Raw genomic sequence first — 27,850 nt, forward strand, 5'->3', positions numbered from 1 at the left:
CTTATGACACTTCCGTGTGAGTAGGCCTAGACAACAAGTCCTTTTGGGACATGTTCCGGCAAGGGGCCGTGCATTGTCAGGTGCCTGAAAGCTTGGCCTCATGCTCCTGAATGGCCTTCAAGGGTATCTGGGCACACAATCCCCAGGTTGTGGAGTTGTGGGACAACCCCATGCACCACAGATAGACCAAACGAGGGTTAGTAACATTTGTCTGACATTCTCCACTAGGCTTAAATTCTATCAACCTGTTTTGGGACAGGTTCCTTGCACACTGGTTGAAACTTGCAGAAAAACTTTGAAACTTCAAAGAAAATAACAGTCTCTAAGACCCAAGGGGTGCTGCGGATCTGCTTCTGAATGTGCAGAAAGAAAGGAACTGATGTCAGCGCATGTGGGTGATACATTTATAGGCCGTCACGTCTGGCGTAGGTTGCATCAATGAGCCGCTGGCTCCACCTTCACTGCACAGGTGTACCGCTTCAAAGCCTTTCCCCGATCCAGCCTGATGCCTGGGGAATATTCTAAGGTGAGGAATATGTTGTTAGAAGCCTTTATCAGAAATGGGATATTCTGTTCATAAGTATTAATCACAGGACAGAGAGGCTTGCTGTTCCTAAGGCCAAAGAGCCAGTGAAACACTTCCTTCAACATTCACACTTATGCTCTATCTGGTAGTCCTATGAAAAGTATGCAAAAAACATTATGCTCTTCTGATTGTCACCAAAACCACCGCCAAAAGAAATGGTCCCTAAAATTTGAAAAATCTCTGAAATCCTATCAGTACAAGCAATTTGTTCTCCAGTGTTTACATCAACTCTAGGCTTTAAGTCAGTTATTCAGAGCAGGGTACATAAAAGCAGCAAAACTGCAACTCCACTACCATTCTGGCAATATGAGTCAATGTAGAGGCATTATCTGGAGGGCATGGTTTGATGGCCTGACGTGTGTCAGGAAAGGAAGGAGGCAAAGTATTCTTCCAATCCAACTCTCAAATAGAACACAGGGTAGCAAACGAAGTTGTCTTCTACTCAAAGGGATTAAAGGAATACTACGTTAAACAGAAATCTACTCCAGATTAGTCATCTGCATTAGTCAAGTTTAAGATTTCAGAACAAACTTGTCTAAGCCTATGTGCCAAAATACAAACACCAGGTTAGTATACTGGGTAGTCAGATGGAGAAAGGTTTCCTACTCGTTGATAATGCTTTTAAGAACAGCAAAGTCAAATCTCTACATTTCCATGGCCATTTCTTTTAGTTATTGAAATGCTGCATTTCATATCCCTTGGGCTACAAAAAAATAAAGTGAGGAAGCTTTATTGTATTCCCTGCAGCAATGAAGTGGCGATTTACCTGTTGGGGTCAGAGTGATTTGCTAGAATGTTGTAACAGCCAGTGATGAGCTTCTCGTAGACAGGGGACACAAATTCATCAGACTCTGCAGGACCCAGAATCCTCTCCAAAGAGGTGCTGCTGATCTCTGATACACACTCTGTGCTGGTCTCCAACAGAAGAGGAAGCAGGGACTTGATCAACTGTGGAGGATTTAGTTCATCTGGACACCAGCTGAAGGTAAATGAAGAAACTAAATTAACTGAAATATCAGCCAGTGAGTGAGAAAGAGGGTGATGAGACAATGGAAGGATGACAATGAATAATTGTAAAAAAGACTCAGAGAAGATGGGGTGCATAGAGAAATTCCATAATTAAGGCTGTGGCAGCAAGTGAGACCAAAAAGTTAATCAGTGAGGGGTGAGCAAAGGCGCAAAGTGAAGAGAAGGAAGAGGAAAAAGAAAGGCCCCCAGTGTAAAGGATGGAAAACTGAAAGGCCAAAAAGGATATATTGGGAAGAGTATACAAAAGGCTAAAGGAAGTCAAAGAAAAAGGGTCATGAAAGTACTGGTAAGGCAAACAACAGAAGGGGATTAAGACTGGGATGCCAAATAAAAAAAAAAGGAAAGAATGTTTGTCATAGAACAAAACCAATAAAGACAATGTTTGCAACTGTGAGGGGAGAAGTGTTTGGGAGAACTGAGGAAGAGTAGGAAAAAGGGAGGAAAGAACCAAGAGGGCAGGGAAAGGAAAATAGGGTGGATACAAATAGAAATAAGAAAAGGGGGACATTACACTTACACAATCAGGTCTCCAGTGAGTCGGACCAGAGAGAGGAGTATATGCTTGAGAGAGGTGGCAAGGGGCAGACTCTGGCTGCAAAGAGTGCCCAGGTGGGCAGCCTGCACAGCACAAATATAGCTCTCTGCCGGAATTGTGTCATTGGCAAAGGCATTCCGCTGAAAAACAAAGAAAACATGTTCAGAACAGACTCAATGTTTCGCAAGAGTTAAAGAATGCAGACAAACATGAACGTAAACAAAAGACACATTCCCTGTACACAAACGTAATAGGAGGACCCCTTCCCCTCATCAGCGTGCATATTGAAAATCTAAGAACAATTTCTTGCAGTATTGAGGACTCAAAACTTAACTGCAAGAAAGTACACCATATATGAATCAACAACAGATACATCTTGTAACTATAAAGGTATGTGTATGAAGATGCTATAGGTGTGCCCACATATTTAACTGGCTTTAAAAAATATCATTTCATTTGTTATTTGTGGTATTCTTCCAGTGAATACCTTACCCATGAACCGATGTTGGGAAACTCATTGGTATGGATGCTGTTCCAGGACTCGCATAATGCCTGCACCGCTGAAGGAAGGTTTTGTACCAGAGCTGGACCTGTAACCAAAAGACAATAAAGAATAAGGAGCTTCCCTGCAGCACTATGTTGAACAGACATTCCAAACAGAATGCTCCCATTATCAAAGCACAACACCAAGCCATGTCATGGAGAGAAGTTGATTAGTGGAGTAAGAGTGCCAGGCTCCAAGATAATCATACCACCATGAGGCTTCTTGAACGAGACACAGTGCTAAATATGTTTTAATGTCCCAAAAAGTCTGCCATAAGACAACTATACCTGACTATGCAGAAAAGAATAGGGTGCAGTTTATATAATGTAGCTGTGGCACTGCAGTGAGCTGCAGATTAAGGACCTTTTGCATGGTCGATGAGCAGGGGACCATCAACTGTGCTTTGGTGCAGTGCTGGGGTAGCACTGGAATGCACTGATCCCAAAGGATGCTAAGTGCCATGGAGAGTGGCTGGAGGACATGCCCACACATGAAAATGGCCAGGAAAATCCTGTGGCCTGGGGTCCTGCTCTAGGGGAGTCAGATGTGCTGGGATACGCGACCTGCTTGTGCCCCAGCCGAGGTATACTGCCAGTTGATGGTGGGGCCACTCTCCAAGTGAGGGTGAACCACCAAAAGCTTAGAGACAAAGACAGGACCTAAGGACAGAGTAAGGAGGACTGCACTGGGCAGCCTAAGTACAGCAGGCAACGCAAGGAAAGTGAATTGAGGTTAAGGATCATCACTGTCCTAGCATGGAGCTGGGTTCAGGTCTTCATACAGCAGATTTGATATCAGGCCAGATTGACAAGAGGTAGTGAGGGTGGAGGGATAGATTGTGGGTTGGCACGTGAAAAAGCTGCAAGTCCACCCCTGACTCCAGTTATATAATAGATGATTCTTGAAGCAGAGATCATGCAAAAAGCGCCCGCGTCCACATGGCTATTAGAAAGTACAGACCATGAGGTTCAGCAACAACTACAGCGCAGTAAAAGAAGCAAAAAGGCAGTGGTTGGAGATGTGAGGAGGGACGGAGACACATGCAGACCACACATGTAATTTGGAGATACTACATAGAACACCACAACTGGCTATTATAGGTCCATCCGTATCCATAATAAATTAGAAAAAGGGGGATGAGGTACCCTTTGTCACAGCAAATGAATGCTGCAGATTGGTTAAAGCTATCGAATGATGCACTTGGCTGAGTATATGGAACTACACAAGTTGGTTAGTTCATTTGAAAGCGGACTATACTGCCACTTTACCAAATTCCCGTATGAGTTGCTTTACGGCAGCACTTGAGCACTGGTGTAATCTGAGATTCTAGAACAATGATAAGAGGCACCCTTTGCAGAGAATTGAGGGCAAGAAGGACTACCTGCAACGAATGGTACACAACCAATCCATTGTGGCTCTTGATTGTTGGCTAAGATTAGGGAACCAACAGTGCATGAAGCGGGGTCATCAGTGTTGTAAATGCACTCAAGATTGGGAGAACACATCAATAACAATCCAAACTACATTTGGAAGTACAAAGCATCTAAGATTGATGGCAGAGATACCATGAATAGGCAAAATGGATGCACAGAATGTGCAGAGAAGCAAACTTTCCATGTTACTGTTGACATGAACATAGTCTCAAATATCAATGGAAGACTTGATAACTTGCTTTGGTCACATATCTAAGTGGCAGTATAGTGGGTACTGGGTATTGATGAATAGAACAAAGCCAGCAAGATAGAAACAGTTGTGGAAAAGCCTCCTAAAGAAAGTTGACAAAAAAATATCAGTGGTGTTATTGAAAGGGTCAACAAGCTCCTGCACAGAGACCACCACCAGAAGCACTACCATGACCCATAACACAACATTTGCTAAACTACAGGGGCTGGAAGAACAAGTTACCTACCTTCGGTAACAAATTATCCGGTAGAGACTCTCTAGCTGCAGATTCCTTACCTTAGAATTCCTTGGCATCAGCTTTGAATCTGGAATTTTTCTGCTGAGCAGTACCCTAAGCGCGCTGTCGAGTGGCGCCATTCGGATCCGCGTGGCGTCAGAGCAGTCTGTGACGTCACTGTTGTCAATACAGACGCCACCTCGGCGCGTGTACGTCAGTTCTTTTCCCACAATTTTCCACGTCAGAAGCGCAGAGTCATTGAAGAACCAACGGCATTTAGTTTTTTCACTTGATTGTTTGAAGAAAAAGACATGCCCTTAAGAAAGGCCAAAAATACCAAAACATATGCAGAGGAGGGAGGCTTGGGTGGGTGTGGGGAATCTGCAGCTAGATAGTCTCTAACAGATAATTTGTTACCGACGGTAAGTAATTTGTTCATCTGATAGTGACTTCTAGCTGCAGATTCCTTACCTCAGAATGGATACCCAAACTAGAACTACTGGAGGTGGGTCTGGAGGCTCTGGGCAGAAGCAGTATGGGCGGTAAGGTGTACAGGAGGCCTGAGCTCCACTCGCAACGAAAAGCATCACCTAGCGATAGCCCCCTTGGAAACTCCAAAGCGCAAAACTGCAGACATTGTGCGTTCTCTTCGGAGGCAAACCGATCTAACCCACTGCTGAAAGAGTCCTTGCACCACCACCGGATGGAGATACCATTCGTGATCTGCTAAGCATCGACAGCAGAGTTCGTCTGCCCTGGCATTCAGAGAACCTGCCAGGTGTTGAACCACCAGGGCTATACCCTGCTGTTCCAGCAATGTCCAGAGACGCAGAGACTCTTGACAAAGGTTACACGACAGTACAACATTGTGGTGGTGGTGTCCGTGAACACCTGCACTACCTTCCCTTTCACAACAGGAAGAAATGCTCTTAATGTTAGGCGGATCCCCCAACAAGTTGATATGGAGCCCGGATTCCGCCAGAGACCCCTGATCTCCACCTCTCCCAAATGGCCGCCCCATCCCAGAAGTGACGCATCTGTCACTACTGTGAAATCTGGTTGGGGAAGGGAGTGGAGTCTGCCTTCAACCCAATCACGGTTCACTAACCAACACTGTAGATTCCTAGCAGTCCCCTCTGTGATCTGAACCACGTCAGTAAGATTTCCCTGATGCTGTGCCCATTGGAACTTCAGGTCCCACTGCAGAGCCCTCATATGTTATCTGGCATGTCTGACTAATAGGATGCAGGAAGCCATGAGTCCCAACAGCCTCAGAGTGTCTCATCGAAATCCAGGATAGAGGCCGAAACATCGGTATCATAACCTGAATTTCTTGGACTCGCTGCTCAGAGGGATAGGCCCCATACCGCACTGTGTCCAGAACAGCTCCGATAAAATTGTGCTTTTGAGGGGGAGTCAGGTGTGACTTTGGTACGTTGTTAGTAAACCCCAGCGAATGCAGGAGGTCCGCCATCGTCTGCAGATGGGTGACTAAAGCCTGGGGCATGGGAGCTTTCAAGAGCAAATCGTCGAGGTAGGGGAAGACTGAAATCCCTGACCTGCGCAGATGGGTGCAACCACCGCCATCACCTTTGTGAACACCTGAGGGGCACTGCTGAGACCGAAAGGGAGCACGGTAAACAAAGTGCTCGTAGCCCACCTTAAACCCAGGCAACGCCTGTGGGCAGGCAGGTGATGTGAAAATATGCATCCTGCAAGTCCAATGCTACCATCCAGTCTCCTTGGTCTAGGGCACACAAGACCCTGAGCAAGAGTGAGCATCTTGAATTTCTCCTTCTTTAGGAAAAGATTGACATCCATTAAATCCAGGACAGGGCGAAGGGCCTTGTTCTTTCTGGGATTCAGAAAGTAGCAAGAATAACAACCACTGCCTACTTCTGACATTGGGACCCTTTCTATGGCTCCCTTGGCCAAGAGAGCCGTAACTTCCTCACGGAGCAAAACCAAATGGTCCTCCATCAGCCGTTCTTTTGCCAGAGGCATAGAGGGAGGAAAAGACTGAAAGATGAGGAAATAACCCTTTTGTATGATCTGCAAGACCCATTTGTCTGTTGTGATGGAAAGCCAGTGAGATGAAAATGAATCCTCCCTCCAACTGGACGGACATGGTCCTGCATAACCACACTAGGAGGGACTGGGTGCAGTGAATGAGGGCTATGTGGTGGCCGACCGCTGGCCAGACCCTCTGGGTTTGATGCTACGTCCTCTCCTGGGATGGTGTGAAGCCTCAGGACTGTGGCTGAGTTGTGGCTGGCGTGGTACTGTGCCCCTTCTGCAGCCTTGAAAGGGGCGGAAGACAGACTGCTGTTGAGCTGGCACTGAGAGTCCCAGGGATCTGGCTGTAGCTTGAGAATCCTTAAACCTCTCAAGAGTGGAGTCTGCCTTCTCACCAAAAAGGCGAGAGCCATCAAAGGGCATGTCCATCAAACTCAACTAGACATCCCCTGAAAAGCCAGTTGAACACAGCCAGACGTGACAACGTAGGGCCACTGACAGCCTGGGTGAGTGTCCTGTACGCCCTCCAGGAACTGGGGCAGCACCTGTGCCACCGTATCCCATAAAGTATGGGATAAAACAGCCCAATAGGCATGGGAAGTAGAGTCTTGGACCACCAAGGTCATTGGGGTGCGGTGTTGAGTAAGGAAACTAGGGTCGCTCGGAGTGGGTCTATGGCGCGGCTGACCGTCCCATTCAGAGGAGCCCCTGTGCTGGGTTTGGACCATGTTCCCAGAAGGACATCTGTTAGGGCCTCACTGAAGGGCAACATCGGCTCTGATGTCACTCCTGGCTGAAGCATCTCTGTCAGGAGATTCGTCCTGACTGGCACTGTGGGCATGTCTAGGTCCAAGACCTCAACTGCCCTACGCACCACCCATAGCATAAGAAGCTCCCTCCTCCATAGCGGCATTAGGAGGAGAGAGCATACCAGTATCTGGAAATGTGTCCAGTCCACTGGCCTCCCCTAGATCCTCATACCAGTCCTGTTCATGTTCCAGGTCATACATTGTAAGTGCGGGGTAGCCATAAAGAGTATATGGTCTGGGAGTTTGTCAAACACGAACTCCACAGTACCATAGTGGCTACACTGAAAACTGGGAAGTGTAGTATCAAACTTCTCAGCACAATAAATGCACACTGATGCCAGTGTGCAATTTATTGTAAAATACACCCAGAGGGCATCTTAGAGATGCCCCCTGAAAACATACCCGACTTCCAGTGTAGGCTGACCAGTTTCTGCCAGCCTGCCACACACGAGACATGTTGCTGGCCACATGGGGAGAGTGCCTTTGTCACTCTGTGGCTAGTAACAAAGCCTGTACTGGGTGGAGGTGTTTCTCACCTCCCCCTGCAGGAACTTTAACACCTGGCGGTGAGCCTCAAAGGCTCACCCCTTTTGTTACAGCCCCACAGGGCATCCCAGCTAGTGGAGATGCCCACCCTCCGGCCACTGCCCCCACTTTTGGCGGCAAGGCTGGAAGAGATCATGAGAAAAACAAGGAGTCACCCACCAGTTCAACGTGAGTAATAGTGTGCACAGAGTCCAAGGGTTCCCCTTAGAGGTAAGATAGTGGCAAAATTAGTTAATTCTAATGCTTTATTTTGTGGTAGTGTGGTCGAGCAGTAGGCTTATCAGAGAGTAGTGTTAAGCATTTGTTGAACACACACACGCAATAAATGAGGAACACACACTCAGACTTACTCCAGGCCAATAGGTTTTTATAAAGAAAAATATCCTCTCAGTTTATTTTAAGAACCACAGGTTCAAGATTTGCAGTAAACACTTTAAATGCAAGGTACTTCACTTAGATACCTTAGGAACTTTGAATAAAAGCAATATCATATACATTCTTTGTAAAAATGGCAACAGGCTATTTTCAAAGTGGACACTTAGTGCAAAAATCAACAGTTACTGGGGGAGGTAAGTAAAGGTTAGATTAGGATGTAAGTAAAACACAAGTCTCAGTCCTGGTGCATAGGCATCCCGCCATTAGGGGTTCAAGGCAACCTCCAAATTACCACACCAGCAGCTCAGGGCCGGTCAGGTGCAGAGCTCAAAGGGGTGCCCAAAACACAGGTGCCTATGGAGAACAGGGGTGCTCTGGTTTCAGTCTGCCAGCAGGTAAGTACCTGCGTCCTCAAAGGCAGACTGGGGGAGGGAGGGGGTTCTACAGCACTGGGGGGACACAAGTAGGCACACAAAACATACCCTCAGTGGCACGGGGCAGCCAGGTGGTGTGCAAAGCAGGCATCGGGTTTCAGGTAGGAAACAATGGAGGGACCCAGGGGTCACTGTAGCGGTGCAGGCAGTCACACGGGGGACTTCTCTGGACAGCCTCCACCTGTGCAAGGCAGAGGGTCGCCTGGGGGTCAACTCCTGCGCTGAGGTTCAGTTCCTTCAGGTCCTGGGGGCTGCGGGTGCAGTGTTGGTTCCAGGCGTCGGGTCCCTTGTTACAGCCAGTCGTGGTCAGGGGGAGCCTCTGGATTCTCTCTGAGGCATCACTGTGGGGGCTCAGGGGGGTCGTCACTGGTTACTTACGGGATCGCAGTTACCGGGGAGTCCTCCCTGAGGTGTTTGCTCTCTGGATCTTGAACTGGGAAGTCTCACGCTTCTGGCGGGAAACGTGCAGTCTTTGAAAGTTGCTTCTTTGTTGCAAGGAAGTAGCTGGTTTTGAATGGGGCCGCTGTTCACGGGAGTTTCTTGGTCCTTTAGTCCAGGGCAGTCCTCTGAGGCTTCAGAGGTCGCTGGTCCCTGTCGGATGCATCGCTGGTTGCCGGTTTTCGAAGTTGGAGACAGGCCGGTAGGGCTGGGGCCAAAGCAGTTGTCTTCCTCTTTCTCTGCAGGCTTGTAGGTCAGCAGTCCTGGTTTCTTTAGGTGGCAGGAATCTAGTTTCCTAGGTTCTGAGGAGCCCCTAAATACTGAATTTAGGGGTGTGTTTAGGTCTGGGAGGGCAGTAGCTAACGGCTACTGTCCTTGAGGGTGGGTACACCTGCTTTGTGCCTCCTCCCTGAGGGGAGGGGGACACATCCCTATTCCAATTGGGGGAATCCTCCAATATCAAGATGGAGGATTTCAAAAGGCAGGGGTCACCTCAGCTCAGGACACATTAGGGGCTGTCCTGAGCTGGTGGGTGACTCCTCCTCGTTTTTCTCATTATCTCCCCTGGACTTGCTGCCAAAAGTGGGGGCTGTGTCCAGAGTGGGGGCTGTGTCCAGGAGGCGGGCATCTCCCACTAGCTGAAGTGCCCTGGGGCATTGTAACATGAAGCTTGAGCCTTTGAGGCTCACTTCTAGGTGTTACAGTTCCTGCAGGGGGGTGGCCTCAGAGAGCAAAAAGGCTCTCACCCCAGGGAAACTCGTCTCTCAGCAGTAGGCTGGCACCAACCAGTCAGTCCTGCACTGAAGGACTGTGTAAAATACAGGGGGCATCTCTAAGATGCCCTCTGTGTGCATTTATTTAATAAATCCAACACTGTCATCAGTGTGGGTTTATTATTCTGAGAAGTTTGATACCAAACTTCCCAGTATTCAGTGTAGCCATTATGGAGCTGTGGAGTTTGTTTTTGACAAACTCCCAGACCATATACTTAATATGGCCACACTGTAATTACAATATCTAAGAATAGACTTAGACACTGTAGAGGCATATTGCACATGCAACTATGCCCTCACCTGTGGTATAGTGCACCCTGCCTTAGGGCTGAAAGGCCTGCTAGAGGGGTGACTTACCTATGCCACAGGCAGTATTTTGTGGGCATGGTATCCTGAGGGGGATGCCATGTCGACTTTGCCTTTTTCTCCCAACCAACACACACAATCTGCATTGGCAGTGTGCATGTGTTAGGTGAGGGGTCCCTAAGGCTGGCACAACACATGCTGCAGGCCTTAGAGACTGTCCCTGGTCACAATGGTACATTTTTAGTGAAAGAACACTGGTGTTGGGGCCTGGTTATCAGGGTCTCAGTCAAGTCAGCATCAATATCAGGCAAAAAGTGGGGGGGGTAACTGCAACAGGGAGCCATTTTCCTACAAACATTTTTTAAGAAAACAAAGAATATCTATTTTGAAAGAGGACACAGTGCATTTTCAGAACAGTTCCTGGGGGAAGAAAAAGTACAGTTTTAGAGCTTAGTACATATCTTGGCTGCCGTCGCCTGGGGGTCCTCTCTGGTAGGTTGGGCCACCTGAACTCAGGCCGTGGGCGTCGGGTGCAGAGTGGTTAGGACTCACACTTCTGCATTGACGTAGGAGTCCTTTAAAAGAGGTTTCTTCTTTTCTTGGACAGGGTCGCTGTCCATGGGAGTTCTTGATCCTCTGTGATGCAGGCAGTCCTCTGGAGGTTTTTCAGAGGTCGCTGGACCTGCAGGGCATGTTGCCTTTCTTCTGCAGGATCTTTGAAGCAGGAGACAGGCCGGTAGGGCTGGGGCCAAGCCAGTTGCTGTCTCCTTTCCTTCTCTGTGGGGGTTTCAGCTAAGCAGTCCTTCTCGCAAGTTTGTCAGGAATCTGACTAGCTTGGTTCAGGGAGCCCTTAAAAACACGATTTAGGGGAGTTTTTAGGGGTTAAAAGGCAGTAGCCAATGGCTACTGTCTTTGAGGGTGGCCTTCTTGTGCTCACTCCCTTTGGGGAGGGAAGCACATTTGTATCTCTATTGGTCCCTGTCCTCCAAACCAAGATGGAGGATTCTGCAAGGAGGGGGTCACTTCAGCCCTGGACACTTAAGGGATGGTTCAGGCTGAGGTGGTGACTTCTCCTTGTTTTTCCCAATTATCTCTCTAGACTTGCCGCCATAAGTGGTGGTTTTGTCCGGGGGCTGGCCATCTCCACTAGCTGGAATACCCTGGGGCATTGTAACTTAATATGGCCACACTGCACTTACAATGTCTAAGAATGGACTTAGACACTCTAGGGCATTTTGCTCATGCAGCTATGCCCTCACCTGTGGTATAGTGCACCCTGCCTAAGGGCTTTAAGGCCTGCTAGAGGGGTGACTTACCTATGCCACAGGCAGTGTTGTGTGCAAAGCACCCTGAGAGGGATGCCATGTCGACTTTGCCTTTTTCTCCCCACCAACACACACAATCTGCAATGGCAGTGGGCATGTGTTAGATGAGGGGTCCCCTAGGGTGGCACAACACATGCTGCAGCCCTTAGGGACTGTCCCTGGTCACAGGGCCCTTGGTACCACTGGTACCTTTTACAAGGTACTTATCTGTGTGCCAGGGGTGTGCCAATTGTGGAAACAATGGTACATTTTAAAGTGAAAGAACACTGGTGCTGGGGCTGGTTAGCAGGTTCCCAGCACACTAAGTCTAGTCAGCATCAATATCAGACAAACAAATGGAGGGGTAATTGCAACAAAGGCCATTTTCCTACAAAGCACAGTGGGGGTATTGCGGTAAACACACTGCAAAGATACCACTAAATAGAAATCAGAGTGATACATTGCACATCTGTGCGCAGCATCTATCACACTCAAAGTTAATGTGAGCCAGGACCACGAGCAGATGCAACATATTCGATTCCACGTACCCAAAGCGACCATGGAAATGTGGAAGTGCGTCTATTGATTCAAATTAATTAGCCAGATTGGTCAGTAGGGTGACCTAAGCATAACATATAAATTGATGTATAAATGATATATAAGGGTGTATTGTTGCCATGCAGGTGTTAACTGCCTCATGGTCTACTCACTAATGATTATCGACTTAGCGCGTGACCAATGTATGCACACTGTCTGTGACAGTATTGCTTTCATTTAAAAATATAACAGTAGGACTACCACTGGTTGGCTGTGTAATAATCACATGTATTACACAGAGAGTCTATAAGAATTATATAGTCAGGAGAGCTCTATGGGGCATTTTTGGCAGAGACTCCTATTGCTGTTTGTCTTTATTGCTTCATGCGGATACTAGGACTCTACTGAAATTTACTCAGAAGTAGAAGATTATTTTCTTCAGCAAAGAGGTTGCAGCACAACGTCTCACAATTACTAGTGGTGCTAGTTCATGTGTGCAGTAGGGACAAGTACAATTGCGGCCAATGCAATGCAGCTACTGACAAAAAGGGGGGCACTATGCACGGGCAGAGGGCTGGCTCCAAAAATTAAAGAATGGATTAAGAACTTGGGGCCATATGTACGAACACATTTTCCCATAGACACAGAATGGGTAAAACCCCTTGCTACATCTGGCCCTTGATCTATTATAATAAAATGTCAGATTTATATAATATTCGGTTGCCTCTTTCATCAGTACCACGTGAAATTTGGGGCTAGTGACCATCCTCTTCTGAAAAGCAGAATCTGTGACCAAGTTATTTAACACAGATATAGGACTTAATGGAATTAGCGTCAGTGTGCGTTAGCTTTGAAGAAATTCCAAATATCATTTTGGAACATGCCTCATGATTTATGAATGAAAGCAGAAGATAATCATGCTATAATGTAATGAAACCCTGTATATTATGATATGCATATTGGGTATATTCCAAGGCATGATGTACAGCATGTCATTGCTACCCTTAAAATAGTCTAGTATGCTTCAGGAAAACATGCATGGTAATGTATTGTACGCATTGCAAGGGCAGCAAAGTTTTTCTACTGGTAATTTTCTATGTGACATTTGAAAACCAATTAGACAAGCATTTCCAGTGCAATGGGTGTCATGTTTGCTCAAGTTAGAGTAATTAGCATTGTAAATTCCGAACTGGACTTTTCCTGCCAAATAAATTGAAAATTAAAAGTAAAACAGTTGACATATGTGAGCCGATTCAAAGCACCATGCCTGCCCTAAGCGTGAAGGAGAGACACAGAAGGAAAAAAGAAGTGTGCTTGCAGTAAAACGTATTGGCAATCGTGCAATTATTCATGTAACCGGGTCAGTGTCCAAAGCGGTAACAAAACCGTCCCAAGGAGGGCCAAACGTAAAGCATTTACCAATGGTTACATAGGATTTTCGAAATGCAAGCCCATGAGCAAGTGATGGTGATGAGTGGTTAAAAGCCTGTAGATAGATTACAACAGGTCAGAGCGCTTGCACGCTCAATCTAAAAACAGATGTGGATAAGGTAAATAAATTTAGCGTTGTTTAGGAACCACCACTGGATATTTATAGGAAGACAAACAGACCCTCTGAAAGCATGCTCATGTGCGTGCTGGTTCCACTTTCTGATACACATTTGTGCGATAGTGAGTCAGTGGTAATCTGTGCCGGAGATATCTGGGTGGGTATGTCTGTAGAATGTGGGCATTTATGCTCTACTGTATACCTTCTGCGTACAGGTGTAAGTATTGGGGCTTGAGTGCACACATTTGTATGTGGCATGCATTGTGCATTTTGTGGTGATTATTGCGCCAATCCAATCAGGTTTACAATATGGCAATGCAATACTTCTAAATGCCTCTAACAGTTGATGAACTGCAACTTGTACTATGTGACCTTAGGGAGTATTTCACCTGTCTTCACTTACACTTATTACCTGTGCACAAACGCATTATCTTTTAAACTATCTATAGTACATACATCGGTTTTCTTTTAAAACACTTAGTGAATACATTTTTGCTTGAAGTATGCAGTCAGAACAGTTGTTTTCCAGTCATAAATCCTATTTATTGTTGCTGAAATATGTTACCCCCATTTGAGAAACCAGCCTTCCCATCTATTTCAGGAAATCCTTGAACACTTCTTTCACCATCTAATAATTTTCCTGATGAGTAATCACCATTTCACTGTTTAAATATTAGAGTGCCAAGAAACTTCAACAGTCGTGCACTAAGCATTTCATAAGATGCATTCTGTTTCAAGTGAACACACGTGAATTTTGTGTGCATTTTGTAAAAAGGAGCGTAGATGTGAATTGTGTTGCATGTGTGTGTGCTAGTTGAAAACTGCTTGTAAAGGTCACCTACCAAGCCCTGAACGCCCCTACTTTGAATAATCACTCAAAATTTCCTATGTGCTCACACCTTACGCCACCAGTCCTCCGTGATGGTCAGGCAACTATGGGCATCAGAGGAGTGTGGAGGGTATCCCCTAGTTCCGACTGAGCCCTTCTAGCTGCATAGAGCTAAGCAGCTGCCACATGGGGTGCTCGGTGCAGCTGAATGCGGGCTTTGCAAGGTTGGACATTCACCGTTTCCTTGAGGCTGAGCGAAGCTCGAAATTGTGTCAGGCCTGAACTCCAGCTTGAAATTGGCCCTTGGCAAATGAAACACTGATGTTAAGAGAGACAACATGCAATGTTTGCAAAAGCACAGAACAGCAAGGAAGTAGTGCTGCGTGGTGGTGACAAAGAAAACAAATTAATTGCCATCTTTCGATGACAGCGCCCACGTGCAAAAAAGCATTTTTGCCTTGCATTTCAACAAACCTCTAATGAAGTTAGCAGGGCAGCCTGAGAAGATTTATGGCCTCAATAAAAGAGATAAGCAATGCCCTGTGTAAGATGTCATGAGTGCTGGCAGAAAGGGGCCCTGGAGGGGGAGAGACTCAGCAATGCAACTGTATATGGTGTTTGTTTAGTAAAATAAGCTTATTTTAGAAGCCGTTTGTTTAGTGAAATAAGCTTATTTTAGGACGAGGACAGCACTGGAATAAAGCCAAAGCAAATGTCAGCGACATGGGAGGAGGTGGGATGAACAGAATTGCTGCAATAAAAGACAGGCAGCTACCAGCCTAAAATACATACACAGTGAAAGGGGACCACCAAAGAAATGTAAAAAAAAAAAATAAGTCACAAACAGATAAAGAAACCAAAGTGGAACAATACAGTAGTTGGGCACTGCTCTGAATTGGAAAAAGGAGGGAGAAAAAGAGAACTGACCACTTGCGAGCAAGAATTTTTAAAGGACATGGCAACAAACAAATGAAATCGCTTTAACACACGTTAGAAGTATACACCAGATTGAACGCTTACACTTGACTTAAAAAAATTAGATATCAAGGTATGAACACAGTGAAGTCAAGAATTTGGGTCTGGATTGGATGAATCAGACTACTATCAAAATATTTCCCAATCGCAAAGAACACCACAATGCACCACAATATTCACCTAGAGTATTTGTCTTGCATCGACCGGACCCAATGGCCAACACCGCAGCATATCCCTGCAACTTTTCTTCAGGTGGCCTGTTCTCAGTAGAACCCTCCTCTGACAGACTCTGAAGGAGGTAGGATCTGTTTGTCAGAAGAAAAATAGTAGTAAGAACACAGATGTAGGAGATGGTGGTGCATAGGTAAAAAGTGAAACTAAGGCATGTAAAGGGATATTTATATATGGCTGCTCAAAAATTCAAGATTCAACATTCCTATTTGGCAAGCTTTCTTCAATACAGCCTCACTGAACAAACTTTACCTAACTAGTTGGGAATATGGACTTTTAGAAACAATATGAACTCTTAAAGGTTTTCATTACATGTTAAAGCCTAAGACCCAGACAAGCAGGAAGTGAGTGAAAGGAAGGCTTCTTAAACATCCTGTTCCAAGACACTTTTTATCTTTCTGCAGTTCAGGTTTTGCATTTCACTGAGCCACTAAAGGACAGGTCACTTAATTTTGGGTATGTTCTTTCTGCCGAACACACATTTCCCTACCCATTTCTTATGTGAATCATTTCTTGGTGCCAGACTAGAGCTAGATTTTTTTTTTTTTTTGGAGTACCATTCATCTACATCACCTGGTCCTGTGACTGGTCCTCAGCTGTAGAGCCACAAGGCTAAAAAGCTGGTAGCATTGCAAATGTTATACAATGCTTTAAGAGTGCAGATTCAGTAAATGTGCTTTTTCTATTACTAGACCAGCAGTACCAAAGGAAGGAAACAAACCAGTACAGATTTCTCATCATTTAGGAAAAAGGGCAGTGAAAGAGGAACAGAAAATGTGAGCGATGTTTGTCCATCAGAAGGAAAAGTTACTCAGCAAGCATTTGTTTGGAGGGCACAGTTCTGTAGATCGGTAAGTGCTGTTTACTTCTAACATTTAATGTCGGGTTCAGACAACTTAATATTTTCTCTTGAAATCATTATTTCAAGTCATGGGAAGTTTTGCAACTTCTAGTCGGCAACGTGCATGGGCACTGACTCCATGTTTGTTTTTTGGCACAGCAGTTGAGAATATGTATTGAGCATCATCATATGAGCGTAGGTTGGTGCTTTAGTGTCATGTCAACTGCGTAAAAAAGAACAAATTGCTTACGTTTGGTAACACCTTTGCTGGTAGAGACTAATTAACTTCAGATTTCACATCTTAGATTCCTCATTTTAGGTAATTTCCTAGTAGTCAGACTGGATCTGGAAAACCTTCAGCAGTAAGTGTACTCACAGCAGGTGTCACTGTTCGGCTCCGCAACAGAAAGAATGATGTGATGACCGTAAATGCTCTACCCTCGCGCACCAACAGTTTCTTTCATGAATATTTCCACAGTAAAAAAAAAAAAAAAATGCGGAGCCACAAACATAGAGCCATATAAAAACTAATGTTTGATTTCATGACCAGTGTGTGGTGTTTAAAAGGTTCTTTTGGGTGAAGAACCAGCTCACAGTGCAGAGAGGATGGCAGATTGTGTCTTTACCAGGAAAGAGATTACCAAAGGTACGTAACTTGCTCTTCTGATAGAGACTTCTTACTGAAGACTACTCATCTTAGAATAGACACTCGAGCAATACCTCACCAGAGATGGGTCAGCAAACTGGTTTAGATAAAGAAGTCCTGGAGGACCGAACAGGCAAAATGCCTCTCTCTCCTAACCTGGCTGTCCAAGCAGTAATTCTTCAGGAATGTGTGAAGGGATATCCATGTGGAAGCTTGGCAGATGTCCAGGACAGTAACCCCCACGTGCTAGCAGAGTACTGGTGTGTAGGAAACTAGACGTCTATTTGCAGGTGGTTTTCCCCCCTATTTGATGCTGGTTTTGCAACTGACAGTGCACCAAAGCCTGCTAACCAGGCTCTAGTGCGAGTGTTCTATCACCTAGAAACAAAATACTCAACTGTGTACAATTGGCACACACTTTAACACCCCTGTTCGGTCCCAAGTAAATGGTACCACCTGTACCCAGAGCATGGGTACTAAAGAGAGTCCGTTAGAGCTGATGCATGTATTGTGCTGCCCTGAAGGACCCCTCAGCTAATTCATGCAGACTGCCATTCCAGGCTACGTGCCTTGGTGCAGCTAAAATTTAAAACACATGGCACACAGTCCATTTGCCACTGACACTGCATTCAGTATATGCAAGTCACCCATACAGCAGGCCTTCCAGTCCTAAGGAAGGATGCATTATAATAAATGTGATGGCATATCTGCATGGGGAGATATGCCCCTGTGATGTCTAGTTCTATTATTAAATACAGCAAGTGACCATGGAAGACATCTTAAGGTATGTACTGGGCACTTATTACAAGTCGCCCAGCTACATAATGGCTTCACTAAAACCTATGGTCTTTAGTGTCAAACACCTCATCTTAATAAATCTATTCCGGTGCCAGTATTATATTTATCATGACATGCACCCATAGGGCACCTTAGAGGTGCCCCCTGTAAACCTACTAGTCCTCTAGTATCCTGGCTGACTGTATCGACCAGCCTGCCACCATAGACTAGTTTGACAGCCCTGGAAGTGAAAGCCCATGCTCTCAGAGCTCCAAAGGAAAGTGTTAACACCTCCAGCAGGACGGCTAGAGAATCTACATATCAAGGCCAGGGACTTCAAAGTCTCTGCTGCCTGTGCTACGCAACCCTGGCTTCCCCCAGACCTGGGGGATTCCACCCTCTTCCCTGAGGCCCATTGGGCACTAGGAAAGGTGGGATATTAGCTATGCATGTAGGTGTGTTGCACTACAAGTCTTATCACACTCCTAATGTGGGCTGCCTGATGTGCTCCATGAAGGGTTACACCATCTTGTTTTTGGTGGAACTAGGAACTCTGGCACAAGGGTATGCCCAGTCCACCCAGGACGTTGTCAAATAGGGGGAGTATTCACCCATTGGCTACTACCCTACATTCCGCGAAACCCTTCTAAATTGCATATTTAGGAGGCCCCCTGAGACCAGGAACTCAGATTCACCCAACCACAAAAAAGAAGGATAAAGAAAAGCTTAAGATACAAAAACTGTGGACTAGCTGTGGACTTGGAGCAAAACCCTGCCTACCTGCTCCTGACAATTGCAAAGAATTGACTCGCCCTGCAGCTGTGCATTCACCCAGAGCATTCGAGGACTGCCAGCACTTTGCCCCTGAGTCAGCATCTCCCTTGGAGTGAAGGCACCACTTCCCTGCACTGCACCAACCGCGACTGTCTGGTTCTCCATTTTGTGGACCATAGGGGTCCACAGAGGGAGCACTTCGCCAGGAAGAGGATCCTCAGTGTCCAGGAGTGTAGCTTCGTCAAATCTAGCCCGTCAGACACTGAGCCTGCCCTGAATCGCTGCACCAATACCTGGAATAACCCAACTATTTGCAATTAGCAAGGCTTGTTCATTGTCCAGTCCAGACATCAACACCACCAAAACTGACCTATCGACGAGGGACGTCAGCATCATCAAGGCCAGCAAAGAGTGACCCTGCTGTCTTGCTTTTTATTCATCTCCAAGTCGACCCCAAGAAATGAGAGCCTCAAACACCAGCGACCCGCCAGACAACACAACTCTGCACTTGAGCTCTCTAGCCTGGGCTTAAAAAATAAAATAAAAAATGGTGCCTCTGGGATGCTGAAACCCTCAAGAACGGAGACCCTCCTTTGAGTTTAGCCAGACTGCTCACCCAGTCCCCACATGCAGCCCTTTTCTTCCAGGCACTGCTCCCACTGACTTCAATGCATAGCATTCAAAGCTACCACTGCTAGGAGTACATCTGCACCCGGACACGCCAGGGCAGGTAACCCCAAACTACTGGCAGTTCTAGAGACTTTGGCCCCTACTTACCTTAAGTCCAGAATAACAGTTCTGTAAGTTGATTTCAAATAACCCTGGTGCAGTGTGTTTTCCCCACAGGATAACATTACAGCATTTGAGGCTCATGTCTCAAATCGGACAGGTGTATTCTGCAAGTTTTGAAATACTGCTAACTCGAAAAGTACTTACCTGATCTTGAAGCTCTTGGTGTCTAAATTAATATAAAAGGAATAGTTTGTTACCTGGAACTCCTGTTCTCTCGTAGGGGAATTTCCATGATAAGTCTTAAGCAATGAACAGTGCCACCCAGGTATGGGGACCCAGGAGCAGTTCTTTAACATATCTTAAGTAGCGATTTTTGACCTTTCTTCAGGAAGGCCTGTAACAACACTTGAGAAAGCGATCGATAACACAGCTTATAAACCTAGGCTACACTGGCCAAATTCTTCATCATAAAATCAAAAAGGGTCAATACATAAATACATAAAATTAGTATAATATAAAATTAGTATAACTTATGATGTTTTGCAAACAGTATACATCTTCACAAACCTGTTTTGTATGACAGAAATGAGGTAGAGCAGGGCAGAGTAGACTCCTAGGCTGTCATTATATGGCTAAAATAGAAACTGTGCCTTTAAGAACCCAGAGACCACCACTATCCCATCATGCCCAGCAGGTGGTAGTTGCTTTGGTTCTTTTTGAAGGCAATGTGTGACAAAGATTTCAAGGATACCTCTATCCATTCAACCAGAGAGGAGGGTGGGTTGCTTATGACCTACCATGGAAATTCTCCTACAAGTTACAAGTAAGAAATGATTCCTTCTCTCGTAGGGTATTTCCATGTATAGTCATAAGCACTGAACAGAGTAGCAAGCACAACCCCACATATCGCTGTGGAGGAGTCAGAGGGTCACTTAGATAGTTTACACAAACATATTTCTGAGGGAAGCCTGCCTTACTTGAGCAACTGCCCGAGCATCAGTCTAGGCAGTAGTGTTTGGTGAAAGTGTGTACTGATTTCCAGATAAGTGCTTTGCAAATTTATGGAATCAGGATATTGCATAATAAAGCAGCAGCAGCTGCCTTCGCCCTAGTAGAGTGAGCCATTGGCTTATCTGCTAGTGATTTATGAACTTCTTGGTAGCACAACACAATGCATGAAACTTTCCATCTGGAGATGGATAGCTTGGAGGAGGCTCAATTGGTGCAGACGGGACCATAGTTATTAAATAATTTGTCAGTTTGATGGATATCTCTTATCGAGATAAAATTTCAGAACCCTTTTAACATCCAATGAATGGAGATATCTTTCTGCTGGAGTAGAGGGATTCTGAAAGAATGAATGCAATGAGAGTCTGGTTTACATAAAAGTCCAACACTACCTAAGGAAGGAATTTTTGGGCAGAATGAAAGACAGCGTACCGTTAATGAGAAAGAGTGCTTAAATCTCGCTAACCAGGTGAGCTGATGTTAATGCTACCAGGAAAGCTACCTTAAACATAAGGTGTTGTCTGGAAGCTTTATGGATAGGTTCAAAGGGATCCTGCATAAGGTCAGAAAGCACTATATTGAGTTCCCAGGGAGGCGAGGAACACCTAAAGGGAGGGAAAATCTTCAACCCCTCTAACAAATCCTTTATGATCAGGATTTGGAGGAAAAAAAAAAAAAAAAAAGACAAAAAAAGGTTTGTGACAGACATTTCCTGTAAGCAGTAAGAGCTGCCAGACGAACCTTTATGAAAGAGAATTGCAAGCCAGATTTAACCAAGTGTAGACGGTATGGTAGAATCACATACTCTTGGCAAGAAGTCAGGTCCAGGTTCTTAGAGAAACCAAAGATGCAAAATCTCTCATTTAAAGGTGTACGCGGAGCGAGTGGACGGTTGCTCAGCCTCCTTGAGGATCTCCATGCAGTGTTGTGGCAAGTTCCAGTATCCATACTGCACTAGCTCAGGAGCCATGCCACCATATTCAAGGAAGAGAGAATGGGGTGTACCATCTGTCCTCCAAATTTTGGTAGTAGATCTGGCCTGCATGGCAGCTTGTGATGTGGACGCTGTGACAGATGAAGAATGTCCAGGAACTACCACTGCCATGGCACTATGGAGCAATTAGGATCATCCTGACTTTGGCCTGGCACAGCTTTATCAGGACTGTCTGGATCAGGGGAGTCGGTGGAAAGAACTTTGCTCTACCAATCGATCCACAGGGCATTCCCCAGTGTCTCTAGATGGTAAAACCTGGAGGCGAAGACCGTTGCATTTCTGTTTTCCACTGTGGCGAACAGGTCGATAGAAGTGGTGCCCCACAAGTGGAAGATACTTTGAACAACTTCTTCATGCAAGACCTCACTCGTGATATTCGGCAAGAGCTCTGCTGAGAGCATCTGCTTGAACATTATGGACACCTGAGAGGTGAGCTGCCTCAGGTTCCTGGCCCAAAGCCATATACAACTTTTCTGGGCCTCTATTGGCAAGGCTCTGAACCTGAGGCCCGCTTGCTTGTTCAGGTAGTACATGCCGGTCATATTGTCTGTCTGAACAAGCAGACTCTTGTTGTGAATGATGGGTGAAAGGCCTTGAGCGCCAGATGAACTGTGCGGAGCTCAAGGAGATTTATATGGTATGTCTTCTCTCTCTGAGGCCATGAGCCTCGAATCTGGAGTTTATCTGTCTGAGGAGTAATGCATGCTTCAATGGTTTGAGACAGGACCTGCTGGTGTAACTGCATCCCTTGAAGAAGTCTGTTTGGAGAACACAACCACTTGAGTGATTGTATCACATGCAAGGAAAGCATGATCCTGTCCTCTGTTGGCCACCAGCTTGCCCCACTGGTCCTCTAGACTCTCCTGGAGAGGCAAGCATTGGGAATGAGAAAGCCACAGGAGGCCATCGGCACCCCCATGAGTTATCAATCCTTCAGAAATGTAAGTAACTCTTCTGACGGCCACATCTGTAGGTGAAAGGTGTCAATGTAGGCCCCTAAGTAATGCAACGTCTGGACTGGTGTTGACATGAACTTGTTGAAGTTGATGTGAAGTCCAAACCGATGAAGGAGCTTGCAAGTCCAATTGAAATGCAGCAGGGCTTCGTGAGAAGTGGATGCCTTTCTGAGCCAGTCGTCTAGATAGGGGTAGACGAAGATTCAGTGTTTTCTTAGATGGGCTGCCACCACAGCCATGCACTTGGAGAACGTTCTGCGTGCTAACTTGAGGCCAAATGGTAGAACTGTGTACTGGTAACGGTTGTGCTCCACAAGGAAACTGAGAAATTTCAAATGCTTCCTGAAAATGGGAATGTGGAAGTATGCATCGTCAAGATCAATTAAGCAAAGAATCTCCCTGATGAAGTTGGGGATATTTTTTATGTTAAGCCAGCACCCCAAACTTCTTTTTCCGAATCCACTTGTTAGCGACAGATTGATAATGGGTCTGAATTTATTTTTGTCTTTCTTTGGTACTAGGAAATACCTGAAGAAAATGCCTGTCCCCCGTTGACTGAGGGATGGCTTCCACCACCTTCTTTTGCAAAAGGATGTTGACTTCAGTCCTGAATAAGTTGAGGTGGGAAGTGGACAGCTTGGGTGGAATGGACAGTGGTGGGCTGGTAAACCTGAGTACCATTCTTCACAATACTCACAACCCAGGAGTCTGTTGTGATGCGTTGCTACTCTTCCCGCTAATGTGCAATGGTTCCTCCTACTGGAGTGGATAACAGAAGGGGAAGGGAGGACTCAGTTTTGTGGCTCATGTTAACCACCTTGGGTGGGCTGCTGGGCAGAGAGTTCTCTCGTCTGCGTGTGCTGTAGGATCTCTGATGATGTTGAGATCTACTCGGAAGCCAATGAGTAATTTGAAACCTCGGAGTAAAACCGGCGCTGGTAGGGTTGGAACAATTTGTGCTTTTCCCTGGGTTTCACCAGACCCACAGCTTTAAATGTGTCCATTTCAGTTTATTCTTGCCATTTTGTCATCAGCATGGCTACCAAACAGTTTGATTCATGGGAATGGCAAATTTTGGATGCAGTGTTGCACATCCGGTTTTAGATAAGTTAGCTGGAGCCAAGTATGCCTATGCAAGGGGACTCCATGACAATAGCCATGTGTGGCAAGGAGGGAGGAATCCACAGCTGTGCTGATAATTTGATTTAAGACAATTTCCTTGTCGTCGATGATGTCCAGGAAGTCTTCCCTTTTGTCTTTGGGATTCAGTCTACCATGCAGCTGAGCCCTGCCAAGAGGACTTGGACACAGCTGCCCAAGAGGACCTAGCACTGGCTGCCTTCATTGAAGTGGCCACTGTACTGCAGACTTTGCAACCTGCTGAGTCCAAATTTCTAGTTCTAGTTGCAAGTTCTCTGAGTCTGGAAACAGGCCGGTAGGGCCTGGGCCATGTCAGTTGTCTCAGTCGTCGCTGCAGGGCTTTCAGGTCAGCAGTCCATTGTCTTGTTGTAGGTTGCAGGAATCTGATTTCTTGGGTTCAGGGTCACCCCTAAATACTGCATTTAGGTGTGTGTTTTGGTCTGGGGGGCAGTAGCCAATGGCTACTGCCCTGGAGGGTGGCTATACCCTCTTAGTGCCTCCTTCCTGTGGTGAAAGGGGCACATCCCTAATCCTATTGGGGGGAATCCTCCAAAACAAGATGGAGCATTTCCTAAGGCAGGGGGTCACCTCAGCTCAGGACACCTTAGGGGCTGTCCTGACTGGTGGGTGACAACTCATTTTTCTCACCTCCTCTGGACTTGCGGCCAAAAGTGGGGGCTGTGTCCGGAGGGGCGGACATCTCAACTAGGTGGGATGCCCTGGGGCGCTGCAACAACAGACATGAGCCTTTGAGGCTCACCGCCAGGTGTTTCAGTTCCTGCAGGGGGAGGTGAGAAGCACCTCCACCCAGTAAAGGCTTTGTTCCTGGCCACAGAGTGACAAAGGCACTCTCCCCATGTGGCCAGCAACTTGTCTGGTGTGTGGCAGGCTGGCAGAAACTGGTCAGCCTACACTAGAAATCAGGTAGGTATTCAGGGGGCATCTCTAAGATGCCCTCTGGGTGTATGTTACAATACATTGTACACTGGCACCAGTGTGCATTTATTTTGCTGAGAAGTTTGATACCAAACTTCCCAGTTTTCAGTGTAGCCATTATGGAACTGTGGAGTTTGTGTTTGACAAATTGCCAGACCATATACTCTTATGGCTACCCTGCACTTTCAATGTCTAAGATTTTGCTTAGACACTGTAGGGGCATAGTGCTCATGCACTTATGCCCTCACCTGTGGTAAAGTGCACCCTGCCTTAGGGCTGTAAGGCCTGCTAGAGGGGTGACTTACCTATGCCACAGGCAGTGTGAGGTTGGCATGGCACTCTGAGGGGAGTGCCATGTCGACTTAGTCTTCTCCCCACCAGCACACACAAGCTGTGAGGCTGTGTGCATGTGCTGAGTGAGGGGTTTCCCAGGGTGGCATAAGACTTGCTGCAGCCCTTAGAGACCTTGCCTGTCATCAGGGCACTTGATACCAGGGTTACCAGTTACAAGGGACTTACCTGAGTGCCAGGGTTGTGCCAACTGTGGAGACAAAGGTACAGTTTAGGGAAAGAACACTGGTGCTGGGGCCTGGTTAGCAGGGTCCCAGCACACTTTCAAATCATAACTTAGCATCAGCAAAGGCAAAAAGTTAGGGGGTAACCATGCCAAGGAGGCATTTCCTCACAGCGACTTACTTGGAGAGAATACCTAATACACACAAAGAGAACACGCAATGTAATTTTAGGGAAAGTGCCATCTTTCTGGCATGGTTAACACCACCCATTTGCCTGATATCAGTGCTAACCAGGACACCATTGACTGCTCTCTCCCCTAAATTTGGTTGCTGGTAACTTTACACCCCACAATTGGCATACTGGTGCACCCATGTAAGTCCCTAGTTAATGGTACGTAGGCATTGGTACACCACATGGGATGTAGCATGTAGTATGCCACCTATGGGAGCCCATTCAAACTGACTGCAGGCTGGCCACTGCAGCCTGCTTGAAATGGTGCATGCACCTTTCACCACGAACCTGCCCACTGTACTTCGACATTTTAAGTCCACCTCTGGTAGACCCTTCAGCCCAAGGGCAGGGTGCATGTCCACAAATGTGAGGGTCCCCCCTCCCCCCCCGACCACAGGCCATTTACTGAACTCTAAGTGTGGGAAAGACATCATAAGGTGGACATTGGTCAACAAGTGTTCCAACTACATAATGACTTCTCCGAACCTAGGCATGCTTGGTATCAAAAGATGTTGGAATTATGCAACTACACCGATTCGAGTGTTAGTTGCATGACAGCATGTACTCTGGGGGTTTCTTAAAGGATCCCCAGTTCTGCCTGTGCAGCCTTATGGGGTGTAGCTGCCAGCCCACTCTTCTGCAAGTGAATCTGCAGCACTACATGCCACGAAAAGATGTACACTGGGTAAGTGACATTTTCCGCTTGATGGTACGTGTAGCTGTAGATACACATGCTATGCATAGAGTACAAAGCAGTTAGTCCTCCCAAAAAGCGGTGGCTAGCCTTTAGGAGTTGAAGTTGTTTGAAATAGCATATTTAAGACAGCTTGGCCTACAGTGGCTTGTTACTGTGAGAAAACATCAACAAAGTAGTGTTTTGTAAATGTATGAGGAGTTAACCATGTAGCTACTTTACACATATCAACCATTGGTATGTTTCCTAAAAAAGCCATTGACGCACCTTTCTTTCTTGTAGAATGTGCTTTAGGAATAATCAAAAGTTGTCTCTTTGCTTTGATATAACATGTTTGTATAGATCGAACAATCCATCTTGCTAAACCTTGTTTTGATATAGGATTGCCTGTATGTGGTTGTTGGGAAGCAACAGAATGTTGCTTTTTTTCCTAAAATCTTTAGTTCTGTCTATTTAGTACATAAGAGCTCTTTTGAGATCTAGGGTATGACGAGCTCTTTCAGCCACAGAGTTTGGCTGTTGAAAAAGACTGGCAATTCCACTGTTTCATTGATGTGAAATGGAGATACTACTTTTGGTAGAAATTTTGGATTTGTTTTAAGTACAACCTTATGTTTGTGCACTTAGAAAAACGGTTCTTCAAGAGTGAATGCTTGTATTTCACTAACTCTTCTTAAAGAAGTAATAGCTACAAGAAAGGCGATCTTCCATGTTAAAAATTTAATTTGAGAAGAGTGCATGGGTTCAAAAAGGTGGTCCTATGAGTCTGGCAAGTACAACAATTCAATTCCATGATGGAACAGGTGGTGTTCTGGGTGGAATAATGTGTTTTAATACTTCCCTGAAGGCTTTAATAACAGGAACTCTAAATACAGAAGTATGTTGAATAGTCTTTAAGTATGCAGATATTGCACGAAGGTGTATCTTGATGGATGAGAAAGCCAAATTAGATTTCTGCAAATGAAGTAAATAGCATACAATATCTTGTATAGATGCTGTAAGTGGGTCAGTGTTTTTAGATTGACAGTAGTAGACAAATCTTTTCCACTTGTTTGCGTAGCACTGTCTAGTAGTAGGTTTACGTTCTTGTTTAATTACTTCCATACATTCTGATGGAAGATTTAGATAATCAAATTCTATAACTTCAGAAGCCAAATCGCTAGATTGAGAGCATTGGGGTTTGGATGCCGGATTTGACCTTTGTTTTGTGTTAACAAATCTGGTCTGCTTAGGAGTTTGGAGTGAGGTACTACAGACAGGTCTAGTAGTGTTTTGTACCAATGCTGGCATGCCCATGGTGGTGCTTTGAGTATCATGGTGAGTGACGTTTGACGTAGTTTGCTTACTAGAAAGGGAAGGAGTGGGAGAGGGGGAAAAGTTTAAGCAAATATCCCTGACCAATTGATCCATAGAGCATTGCCCTTGGATAGGGGATGTGGGTGTCTGGATGCAAAGCTTTGGAATTTTGCGTTTTCGCTTGTTGCGAATAGATCTAGGTCTTGTGTTGCCCACTTTTGACAGTACCTTTGAAGTACTTGGGAGTGAATCTCCCATTTGTGTGTTCATTGGTGATTTCTACTGAGGAGATCTGCCAACTGGTTGTCTATCCCTGGAATGTATTGAGCTAGTAAATGAATTTGATTGTGAATTCCCCATTTCCAAATTGTTTGGGCTAGAAGGGACAACTAAGATGAATGTGTCCCTCCCTGTTTGTTGAGATAATACATGGTTGTCATGTTGTCTGTATTTATGAGAACATTCTTCTGTTTGTGAAGAGGTTGAAATGCTTTTAGGGCAAGGAACACAGCTAATATTTCTAAGTGGTTTATGTGTAGCTGTTGTTTTTCACATCCCATGGCCCTTGAATGATTGGATTGTTTAGGTGAGGT

General features: G+C 45.7%; 1 protein-coding gene across 17 annotated transcripts in view; it reads right to left on the reverse strand.

The window, feature by feature from the left end:
- UBR4 (ubiquitin protein ligase E3 component n-recognin 4) overlaps positions 1-27,850 on the reverse strand; it is a 1,862,787-nt gene that overhangs the window by 1,312,695 nt on the left and 522,242 nt on the right. For all 17 annotated transcript variants that reach the window (XM_069240131.1, XM_069240143.1, XM_069240141.1 and 14 more), the window contains exons 26-29: positions 15,666-15,790; positions 2,643-2,740; positions 2,133-2,290; positions 1,353-1,565 (exon numbers count right to left, since the gene is read on the reverse strand). In XM_069240131.1, the coding sequence (XP_069096232.1) occupies positions 1,353-1,565; positions 2,133-2,290; positions 2,643-2,740; positions 15,666-15,790 (594 nt within the window). The remainder of the gene's footprint in view (positions 1-1,352; positions 1,566-2,132; positions 2,291-2,642; positions 2,741-15,665; positions 15,791-27,850) is intronic.

The sequence above is a fragment of the Pleurodeles waltl genome, chromosome 6 (assembly GCF_031143425.1).
Source record: "Pleurodeles waltl isolate 20211129_DDA chromosome 6, aPleWal1.hap1.20221129, whole genome shotgun sequence".
NCBI lineage: Eukaryota > Metazoa > Chordata > Amphibia > Caudata > Salamandridae > Pleurodeles > Pleurodeles waltl.